Source organism: Cebus imitator, unplaced genomic scaffold, assembly GCF_001604975.1.
Source record: "Cebus imitator isolate Cc_AM_T3 unplaced genomic scaffold, Cebus_imitator-1.0 Scaffold103, whole genome shotgun sequence".
NCBI lineage: Eukaryota > Metazoa > Chordata > Mammalia > Primates > Cebidae > Cebus > Cebus imitator.
The window spans coordinates 158,830-170,531 of record NW_016107418.1 but is presented as its reverse complement, the minus strand read 5'-3'; the positions used below and the strand labels follow the sequence as shown (position 1 = coordinate 170,531).

The 11,702-nt window shown below is 41.9% G+C and overlaps 2 protein-coding genes across 6 annotated transcripts in view; one reads left to right on the top strand and one right to left on the bottom strand.

Moving 5' to 3' along the window:
* RBBP7 (RB binding protein 7, chromatin remodeling factor) overlaps window positions 1-2,513 on the top strand; it is a 24,409-nt gene extending 21,896 nt beyond the window's left edge. Inside the window, exons 11-12 of the mRNA XM_017537474.1 lie at window positions 1,283-1,393; window positions 2,062-2,513. Coding sequence (XP_017392963.1) covers window positions 1,283-1,393; window positions 2,062-2,130 — 180 coding nt within the window. The 3' untranslated portion in view covers window positions 2,131-2,513. The remainder of the gene's footprint in view (window positions 1-1,282; window positions 1,394-2,061) is intronic.
* A 162-nt stretch (window positions 2,514-2,675) lies between these two features.
* Window positions 2,676-11,702, bottom strand: part of TXLNG (taxilin gamma) — a 59,727-nt gene continuing 50,700 nt past the window's right edge. For 3 of the 5 annotated variants that reach the window (XM_037741677.1, XM_017537470.2, XM_037741678.1), the window contains 3 exons: window positions 9,171-9,263; window positions 6,965-7,060; window positions 2,676-5,757 (listed from right to left, as the gene is read on the bottom strand). In XM_037741677.1, coding sequence (XP_037597605.1) covers window positions 5,431-5,757; window positions 6,965-7,060; window positions 9,171-9,263 — 516 coding nt within the window. In that variant the 3' untranslated portion in view covers window positions 2,676-5,430. The remainder of the gene's footprint in view (window positions 5,758-6,964; window positions 7,061-9,170; window positions 9,264-11,702) is intronic. The other 2 variants (XM_017537471.2, XM_017537472.2) reach the window with 2 other exon arrangements.

Genomic DNA, 11,702 nt, shown 5'->3' with positions numbered 1-11,702 from the left:
TTTTTTTTTTCTTGAGACAAAGTCTGGTTCTGTCACCCAGGCTGGAGTGCAGTGGTGTAATCTTAGTTCACTGCAACCTCGACCTCCCAGGCTCAAGCTGTCTTCCCACCTCAGCCTCCTGAATAGCTGGGACTACAGGCACATACCACCACACCTGTCTTCCCACCTCAGCCTCCTGAATAGCTGGGACTACAGGCACATACCACCACACCCAGCTAATTTTCGTATTTTTTGTAGAGATGGGACTTTGTCATGTTGCCCAGGTTGGTCTTGAACTCCTCAGCTCAAGCCATCTGCCTGCCTTGGCCTCCCAAAGTGCTGGGATTACAGGCATGAGCCACTGTGCCCAGCCCCACCTCATTTTTAAACTGATTGTTCATATTTCATAAAAATATTTTCATGTCATAAAAATATGAAAAAAGATTGTTCAGTAAATACATTGCATAAGACCTAGTTGGCAGGCAGGAACCTCATTGTCACACTAGAGTCAAATAAGACTTTGTCAGAAAGTGTGATGTCCCAATTCCAAACAATGTATTTAATACTGTCCTTGTGAAGAACTGTTTCCTTTAAATCTTAATAAGGCATGGTTCCTTCCCATGAGGTTGTCTCTTGCAGGAAACAACTGCTCTCTTCAGAATTGTTTAGCAAAGCTGTCTCACCTTAGGCATAACTTATGAGGGAGTATCTCGAGCTATGCTTTTGGAGCCAGGGATTTTCTTTCACCCTGGTGCTGTGACCTGGGAAAGAGACAAGAAGTATGCCTATCTTAGTAAAGTGGAGAAGGGAAGAACCAGTAGACTTCTCAGGCCCCTTGTATAATAGAAGAGTATGTTACGTGGCATGTAACGGATTACCTTAGATGTTGCACCTAACTGTATATGGCAAATGATGCTGGATTAATGTTCATCATAATCGGTATGGAAATGGCATTTTGATTACGTAGGAAAATGTCTTCATTCTTAGGGGATGTAGGCTGAAGTGTTCAGCCATTTCATTGTATAGGTTTATATGGATAAAGCATCGGTTACGCTGTTAGTACTTGGTGAATCTAGGTAAAGGGTATACAGGTATCCATTGTACTGTATTCTGTCACCTTTTCTGAACGTTTGTTGGAGATTTGCAATAAGTAGATTACTGAGCCTGTACTACCCTCTTTCTAAAACCGCAGACAGCACCCACCCTCAGTTGAAATACTGATGCTCTAAAAACTGTTTTTAAAATCTTTATTAGGATTAACAGGAGAGTATATGAAACCAAACTTTTTTTGTTCTTCTAACAGTTTATTCATGGAGGACACACTGCCAAGATTTCAGATTTTAGTTGGAACCCCAATGAGCCTTGGGTCATTTGCTCAGTGTCTGAGGATAACATCATGCAGATATGGCAAATGGTGAGTTAAAACATTTTTCTTGAATGACTATCTTGTTAGTTGCATATTATGCCAAACATTTACAGAAACAGTTTAAAAGAACTTTTTCCATTTCAACAATATAATCTTTAGTCCCATACGGTGCTTTGTCCACTATTTGCTATTTGTAGCACCTGTCAGATCAGGAGAAATCTCTGCATCTGCTCTGATTTTCATTGTTGTTGGCATTCTTCGTGCACTGGAGTCTTGGCATCGCTACTGTCGCCAGTGTCCGTTCTGTGTTGCAGGCATGAGGGATACAGGAAGGAAATGTCAAGGCATTCAAATGATACCAGGTTCTCTGATGAGGAGCACTAAGTGCTTGACATTTCTAAGGTGGTGATAACCGACATTTCCATAAACATCTGGGCTACCACTTCCTATAAACCATGCTTGAAGTGCTTTTGGAAAACATCTCTTACGAACAGCGACTGAAATAAGTAGTGCATGGATGGGTGGCTAAGTATACATGTGGAATTACACACTGGCAAAGAATTTTTCAGAATACTGGCTAGCTTACCATTTCCTTACTGAAGTTTTTAGAGAGAAATATGAAAACGAAACTAGCAAGTTCTGAATAAATTGTTTTTAGATGACCTTGTAAAAACCATAGGGAGTTTTAACCTGTGGATTTATTTGGTTATCTTCAGGCTGAAAATATTTACAATGATGAAGAGTCGGATGTCACGACATCGGAACTGGAGGGACAAGGATCTTAAACCCAAAGTACGAGAGATGTTTCTGTTGAATGTAATGCTACATGAATGCTTGATTTCTCAAGCGCCAAAAGGCTTTGTATAGTAGAAAATGTAAGTGGGGTGGCTTCTGGCTTCTTTATCCTCTGATTCTAGCACTTTCAAGTGAGCTGTTGCGTACTGTATCATATTGTAGCTATTAGGAAAGAGATGATTGTTGCTTAAGAAAGAACATCACCATTGATTTAAAATGCAAGTAGCAGCATACTGCCTTTGATTCAACTGTTTAAGTCCTCATTTTCTCAAACTAAGTGCTTGCTGTTCCCAAATATGCGAAAGTAACTTTTACACTTTTTCCTTCCAACACTTCTTGATTGGCTTTGCAGAAATAAAGTTTTAAAATAAAACTTTTTGTGTTCCTTTTAGAAGCTTGGTAGGGGTGTGTCGGGGGAGGGGGAGGTGTATCCACTTTTTGAGTAGAAGTGGGTGAAATGGGTAAAATGGTACCTTTGGACTCATACATACAGTTAAGAAGGCCACACAGATAGTAAAAGAATACACAGAAGCTATTAAGTTTATCATACATATTTACTTAATCTATACAGAATCAAGTAGATAAAATCAGATTCACATTAGTGAAAAATCTCTACAAAATGTCTGTCTTTGAAAAGCAAAACAAGACTGCCTCTTAACAATTCGTATCCTCATGAAAGACGTGGGCTGTAAAAATAAAGCAGTGTGTTTAGCACAAACTAGAAGATATCTGCATCATTTTTTTCACAGTTATTTCCATCTACAGTCTGAAAGAGGTAGATTTTTCTGCAACACCTGAGAATTGAATTGTGATAACCAGGTGTAATAAAGGCAGTTGCATACATAACTGAAAAATACTGGTCTCAAGACCAAGAAATGTACTCCTAACAAGTCTGAGGATGAAATGGTCCATATTACCCAAGACCCAAGTTTTCTCTACACCTTGGAGTCTACTGCCACTATAAATAATACACATCACGATTCCATGATGGTGCAACAAATGCAATTTAAGTGAATTCAACATTTAAACCTTTTCTGGGCCAGCCTAGTAGCATTACAGTGTTCTAGAATATGGTAGATAAAGGGTGTGCTACAAAACCACAACACTGGGCTGGTGAGGTGATCACTGTAGGAAGACGTCCTTCTCAGAGGGTCCCATTTGTATTTTATTCACAGGGTAATGGGAGGAAGGGTTCTGAAAGGACAGTAAATGCATCCCAGACAAAATCCATATCCTTCAACACTATAATAGCATCTAGCTAAAAATAATACGTAGTAAGCTGAAAGCAGTAGGCCAAGTACTGTTAATCACATTGCTTTAAAGCCCTTGAAAGTATGCAACAGGTCCAAGATTTACAATCATCTTCCACACAGGACAAGCACCACAAAGAAACGTGGTGGGCTACACAAATGGCTTAATAAAATGTTAAGAGCTGTACATCCAGCAGAGTTCTTGTGAAATGTGATCATTAGTACTAATTTTAAGGTAGATTATATTTCTGATCTATACCTGCATTTCCCCCCCCCACCCCAGGGAAATAAGTCCAGTATTTCTTTAGTAGCAGAAGGGGGTGTACTCAAAGGAGGCTGTTGGAGGGTATCATTTTTGCTTCTGACTCATTTTGACAGTAATTAGATTAGATAATATACTTTGGATTTCTTTTCCTCCACTGGCTCCTTGAATTAACATGACTGATGGTGGAGGCTTAGATAACGATTCTCCACTCTAGGTGGTTTCCTATCTGTTGGACAATTTTCAACTCTTTCAACCCAGTTTAGACCATGATTGTGACAGGACTTTACAAATAAAACTTGTAACAAAGAGAAAACCTTTTTAACTGGACAAAACAGTTTATTCAGTCCAGTAAGCAATTTAACAAGTGTCAGTTTGATAGTTTTGCTCAGTGGAATGTGCTAACATCAGTTCTAGTAGAACCTTTTATTTCATAAAGCATTTCAATGCAAATTATACCAGGGACAAAGTCAAAACTTTCATCAGTGCAGCCTGATTAATCATTTGCATAACTGAGCCACATTCAACATCAAAACAAAGAATTAATTCAAAAGTTATGTGCTAAATTTCAAATTCCCCCCCCATTCCAAGTGCAGAGACCTTGATAATACTGTGGGGTTTTGTTTTTGTTTTGTTTAAAAAAAAAGAGATGGTAACTAAGAAGGGGGTTAGAAACAGACTGAATGCATAAGTAATAGATCCTGACTACTCTGACACTCTGCCAAGTCTTCCCAAAGTAAAAATGTTGGTGCCAGTGTTTGTTTTGGAAATGAAATCAATTTCAGTTGCTACTGATCCAAAATGAAAATTCCCTTTTGAAAAACCTGGAGTACTTTGCTGGTGGAACTTTTATAATAACTTTCAAGTAGCCAGAAGGTATTGGAGGAACTTATGCCTAGTGAAAGCTACACATGAATTGACCATCATTGTCTTTGACAAGGGACTTAACAGTGACGGCAAACATGAACACCAGTTTTCAAAGAGTAAGTGAGACCTTGTATGGGAAGTGGAGAATATGTACTCAAATCCCAAATCAGAATCAAACACAAACCGCCATCCTCTACGGGAGCCCCTCGTGGTCCAAATTCCACACCTGAAACCAAAGCAGGATGTCTGTTCAGTCATATAAACACTAAGCTTATTTGTCTAGTGATTTGCCTGTATGTACTACTTTGTCCACAAGTGATATCTTTATATACATACTCTGCCAAAACGTAGTATTCTAAGCATGTGGCCATCTCAATTTGTCCAGAGGTATATTATCAAAAAACTAATTTCAATCAAATACCTCGTTTCTGACCCAACACTAGAGTTTTTTTTACCTGGCATTTAAATGGGTTATTAGACAAAACTAATCATCTTTGTATTTTCTTTTTTTGAATAATATTAATGGGGGGGCTAAGACGTTTAAATTAGTATTGTTTTCACATCAAGGAACCATCGTCAGAACAAAGTTCCCTCGTAATGGCCCTGTGAGTGAAATTTTCATTAGGCTGATTATGTGCAAGGAGCAGGGAAAGAAAGGACAAGGCAATGAACACATGCATTCCAGTGGAGGGGGAATGAGGCTGATGTGCAACACGGCTGAGGAAAATTTATAGATTAAACTATTCAAAATTGCTAAGCAGCCTCCTGTACCACATAAGTCCAGTAGTTCTAAGAAAATACAGATATGGTAGAAAAAGTAAGAAAATTTTCACCACAAAACCAATAATTAACTACTAACAGAGAAAGTTATACACAAAATATATCTCTCAATACAGTGATCACACCTCATCTTAGTCAACTGACTCGATGGCCGGGGCAGAGCCTGTGGACAGGGGCTTTTGCACGGTGCTTCTCTGGCTCTTGGGCTCAGCCTCCAGGTGCGCTCCCAGGGCTCTTTTCGAGGAAGTGTTCAGCTCCTTGTGAGAATCCAGGGCAGCGCAGGGCTGCATCACAGGTGTTGCTAAATCCCTGTCAGCCGCTTTGACGGAGACCTGCTCTTTCAGGACTTCCACCTTCTCATTGAGCTCATTCCTTTCTGTTTGAAGAGCCCTGCACAGCTTCTCTAACCGTTCCAGTTTTATTTGAAGGGCCTTGTACTCTTTATCACGAACTGTTTTCTGTAAGAAAAAAGATTTCTGTAATCTTGTTAAATATCAATCAGGTACAAAAAAATCAAGCCAACTGAGTCATACTGGACACTTTTCCAAACCTATGAAACGTGTTCCATCTCTTCAGCCTCCTACCATTCTAGCTAGCTAGCATGACTGCACTCATAAGTATACCGAATGAGATTCAGCATCATGATACTGTTTTAGGGTGACAGAAATTAAATTCCTTTTGTCACACTTTTTTTTTTTTTTTTTGAGACAGTCTCACTCTGTTGCCAGGCTGGGGTGCAGTGGCATGATCTCGGTTCACCACAACCTCTGACTGCCTGGTTCAGGCGATTCTCCTGAGTAGCTGGGATTACAGGCACGTGGCACCACACCCAGCTAATTTTTGTATTTTTAGTAGAGACAGGTTTCATCATGCTGGCCAGGCTGGTCTTGAACTCCTGACCTCGTGATCCGCCTGCCTCGGCCTCCTCAAGTGCTGGGATTACAGGCATGAGCCATCACGCCTGGCCAAAGATAAACTTTTTAAGACATTTCCTATTGAACTATTAAATAAATTCAAGACATCACAAAGACTAGCAGACACAAAACAAAGGCCTAAATAAAAAGAGAATATGGCTCATGTCTACATAGATTTCTCCTCTACCAATTTTTAGATGAGAANGCCCCAGCATTTTAGTTCTTTCCCGAAATGTTAATAAAACAAGCAAAAAGTACTATGCTTTTTTGAAAGCCTACTAAGTCAAGCTAGAAAGGCACTACATGCTGCATCAGCATCACCTGCATGCTTGTTAGAAAGGCAGTTATCTGCCTCCACTCCCACAGAACTAGTGACTCAGAGCCTCTGGGTGGAGCACAGCAATCCTGGTCTTAACAAGCGGGAGTCTGATGCAAGCTCAAGTTTCAGAAATCACTGCTATAGAAGAAAGCAAAATCTGAATGTTTTGAGCTATCTCCGACACAAACCTTGGCTGATTAACTGGGTGGTAAGAAGCTCAGCCCCTCACTCAGGGCCCTGTCCCTAACTTAACTGCCAGGAAAGAAGTCACAGATTCTACCCAGCAACGTATCCCCACCCCTGCCCCAACGCAGGCTGGAGTCCTCAGTTATGGCAGTAGTGTTACAGCATCCATCCTGGCCCTGATAGGTACCTGAACTCAAGGAGTCCCCATGACTAACACTACACCCTAGTCGCAGAAAACCATCTCACCTCTTCAGCCATTTGCAGAAGTGCTTTATTATTGTTTTCCCATTTGGTACGCCATAGTATTGTTTCTTTTTCCAGTTTTTTAATTTTCTTTGTCATCTGTGAACACAAGTGCACATTGAAATTCTCAGTTCTCTTCCTTATCTCTACTCCCTGTCCCACCACACATTTCCGTGCCCCTCCCCTCCCCCCATCCCTGCACCTGCCTCACCCGCTGACAGCTGTGTGTGTCTTTATAGAAGTAGCTGTGCCTGCCTGTCGGTAGCAGAGCTTATCTCAGAAGCTCCTAGGGTGGAACCAAAGAAGGGGGTTTGTATTATGAGAAAAACAAATTTAATCTCCTCAGTTTCAGAGGCAGCAGTACATGGAGGAAGCTGTCAGCCACCACACTCTGAACTCAGTTAAGGCCGAAGTGCAGCTTCCATCCCAGCTCCGGGTAGCGAGAGACAAGCCCTCCTTCTCCCTCGGTTGTATGAAAAAATGCCCATCACTGACTTTTCTGTCCATTAAACGAATTCCTCAGATTCTTGGGAGGACAGAGATCTTTGGCCCCACAAGACATTAAGAGTTGACAGTCTACCACAACCTCCAAGAACACATCAGTTTCAGAACTCAAGGCAGCATGATTCAGGTAAGACTCCAGTGACCAAGAAGATAAAAGTAGTTAACACCTCAGCTTTGGTCATCCTCACAATTCAGAGGCTGGTTTATTTAAGATTTTGCTAAAGATAAAGTGGGTCCCCAAATCAGGGAAGTGTTAAACCTATGCTACCAGAACACACTTTTCAGAAATTCAGGATGCATTTATCCATGGCTGTAGCCCGCAACATTTTCAATATGCCTTCATCTGCTGTTGACTGCACACCAGCTCTGATCCAGGTTAAGGCACTGAGCCAGGTGGCATGAAGGGAAACAAGGATAAGACAGAGCCAGTGCCCTGTGCCTTACTCACAAAACTAACACAAGGCAAACTGGGACAAAGGCCGTGGGAAGAGCTGGTGGAAGACCTAGGTTGACAGCTGACCCACGGCGATCTCTGCAGCCATGGACAAAGGAATGTGTTCCAGTCCCAGAGGACCAGAAGGATGGCAGATCTCGGAGTCAGGAACTCTGCTCCACCCCAACAGTGAGTCTGTGCTGGCCAGCTATCACCTGCACTGTGCCTAACAGTGCCCCCTGGATTGCAGCCTCAAAGGAAAGGCCTGTCAGGCGGAACGAATCTGCTGCTCATGGAATTCTCCAGATTACCAGCTCTAAAAATACCTGGAGGTGGTAATTTGAGCACCATTCGGCCACATGGTAACTGAGTACATGTTAATGTGCCAAGCACTGTCTGAAATACTCCATTTCATGAAGGGCAGGTCTTTTTGTTACCATTTTTAACAGTGAAGGAACAGAAAGGTTGAACAACTAATCCACAGTCACACATTCTGTGATGTATCTGGGACATGAACCCAGAGCACAACACACTCTCCGCCACTACGTAGATCCAGTAATAGTCATGACTAACATCTACTGAATGCTAACAAAATGCCAAGCACTACTGTACTTCTCCCCAACCCAACACTGTGTTTTTAAATCCTCCATTTTTAAGGGAAGGATGCCAAGTAAAATAAGGCTGGGTGGTTGGATATGTATAGAGTTACATATTTTGGTCCTTAGCTTGATCTCAAGGTTATCTCTTTCCTTAACATAGGCAGGAAAATGCAACAAAAGCCAAAGAATTGGTTTGGTTAAGGGAGAAAGAATTCAGTGGGAGTAAAGATAAGAAAAACAGAGAAGCAAAAAAGGTAGAAACACTTGATACATCAACCAACCAAAATACATGGTTATTCTTCTGGGCTTGGACGTCTTTCAATAGTTTAATCTCCAAGGACACAGAGTTTTATGAGAGGGCTGAGGATGATCCTCTAAAGTGGTTAAAACAAACAAAAAACACCAACAAACCAAAAAACTACCCCTTTATTTCTAAAAGTTGTGCTTAATAGAGGACTTCACTGTAATAAAGGTAGAATTCTGAGAGCATGGAAAACATTAGCTACTTGGGATAAACTGAGGGCAAAATGACCCAAAATGCCACTGGAGGATCACAAAAGAGAAAATGAAGATAGTATCATAACAATGGAAATGTAGCAAAGTAGTAATCATGCTTAAAAGAGCTTATACAAATTCCATTTGATATAATCGTCTACTAAAAATATGCAAATACCTTTTCCATTTCCTGTCTGAAGGTTGTAAACAGTTCATTGCTTTTTGCCATGGTAGTCTGGAATTCTTCAAACTTATCCATATAAAGAGAAAGCTACAGGAAAAAAAGTATGAAACATTTCTAAATTCCACACAATTCCAGTTCCCAAACTTTCAAAAGAACATAGTATGGTTACTTATTACAAGAAATACGAACAAAAGCACATCCAATCCTTAGACACCAGACATAGATGGCTAAAGTTCTGACAAATCAGAAAAATGCACTAAAACTGAGGACATTCTGTTGACTTTCCTATTAGATCTCTACCCATGATCATAACACAGCCTGAAGGATGTGGTGCCTATAAATGTCAGCACATCCCGTGCTTGCCCAACTACCCCTCTCCTGCCACGTGAAAACTGTCCTTGGGAAAAGCTCATTCTTTTAGAACACCACCTGCAGAGTTCTTAGTTTGATAGCAATGATATCTCTTTTCCTTAACGTAGGGAAGAAAATGCAACAGAAGCCAAAGAATTGTTAGGTTGGGGAAGAAGAATGCAGTGAGAGTAAAATTAAAAGAAAACATAAAGAGGTAGCTCTCTTAACATAGTCCTACCCTTGAGGAATTTTTATTTATGATCTAACCAACAAGGCAAGCAGAATATAAAATGCAGTCACCGTCTTTTCCCCCTTAGAAAGGAGTCCTAAGTATGAGGGGAAGGGTATAGTGAGGGTCAGGATACTTAGGCGAAGCCTCGCTGGGCCTCATGGGTGAGCTGAATGAGTTCACCTTAGACCAGGAGGGAGCCCTTCAGAGACCATCTAACAATGACATTATTTTTAGGATAGGGGAACACAGAGAGATCCAGAGGAATAAAGTATTTTGAGCAAGATCACACAATAGATACAAGAAAAGCAGAGAAGAACACAGGATCTTCAGAGGTCAAGAAAGAGCATAAGCAGTGCTGAATGCAGACTACTCCCCAGGACCACCTGGTGCACAGGACACGGGGCAGGGTGGATATGATGGAGCCCACCCAGCCACAGCCAGCAGGGGGACGAGCCAACCAGGGAGCACTTTAGCAGCAAGCACTGCAATATGGGGGAGGCAGAAGCCAACTGAAAGTTAGTCATCTCACAGTGACCTCGAGCTTATCAGGCTAGACAAGGTCCCTGTGAGATGGCCAACCCACCTGCACAAGGGTCTGGCCTGGGATGAAGACAAAGCAGGACGAGAAATGCAGGGTGACCTAGAGAACACACAGAATTTGTTAGCAGACACTGAAGGGGTCTCTAACATGACAGGCCTGGAGCTGGGGGCAAGAGCAGTGCTCACGCAGAGGGAGGGAGCAGTATTGGTGCCTGAGGGACAGTAGAAGTTACAGCAGTTTTTATGTGGTCCTTTAGGGTCTCACTCTGTTGCAGTGGCACAATCACGACTCACTGCAGCCTCGACCTCCCTTCTAGGCTCAAGCAATCCTCCCATCTCAGCTTCCCGAAAGAAGGGACTACAGGCACACACCACCATGCCTAGCTAATTTTTGTATTTTGTATAGAGATGGGGTTTCACCATGTTGCCCAATCTGGTCTTGAACTGAGCTCAAGCGACCCACCCGCCTCAGCTGGGATGACAGGCAGGAGCCACGGTGCCCGGCAGGCATGATCTACTTTTACTGAAGATGGAACATCCAAGTAAAGACTGCCCCACGTGAGAGTTCAATGCTGGCCCAGTGGGTAGCCAGTAAGTGGCCACTATCATCACACTTGGACCTTCATGGCTAGATTACAAAACAGCAGGTCAAGACAGCACAAAGACTTTGAGTATCACCAGCAGATGCTGGGAAATGACATGGTGAGGGCAGAGAAGGTGAGACATGCTTGGAAAGGACAGCCACATTTAGGTAGAGGAAAACAAGAAGTGACAGCAAAGGAAACAAAATAGTGACTGGATGGATAACAAGACTCTGAGTAGCACAGATCACAGACAACAGAAGCCACGTTGATAACAATACAACAGAATTGGGGCTGGCCTAGGGGCTTGGTAAAAGGGCCCTCTGGCGACTCCCGCAGAAGCATTATCAATGACGCCCACGTTCAGGAGCATCTTCCAATGTCATCTGGAGACCTGACACCTTCTCCACATCAATTCTCATCTCTATTTACATGCACAACTGACTGTATAGGGCTGAAAAGTAAGGGATTCAAATTTCCCAGAAGCTTTCTGGCATGATCTTCAGTTCCAGGGATTCCTCATATCTGACACCTCTTGAATATTCACTCTAAATTAGGCTAGCTTTATAGGACCTTAAATTCACCACATTATAACATGTTCCCAAAGAAAAACAGTACTCCAAAGAGGTGCTCATGATGGTCCTGCCAGTCTCAAGGTATCAGTGTTATTCTACAGCTAATCTAGAGTCTTTACAGAAACTGACTGTATGACAAACTTTTAAATAATACTTCTTCCAGCCAAATGTAATCTAACTGAAAAAGGATGAATTTATAGGTACAAATGCCTAATTTTACCTAACTGTAAAGCCATGGGAAGTCTTT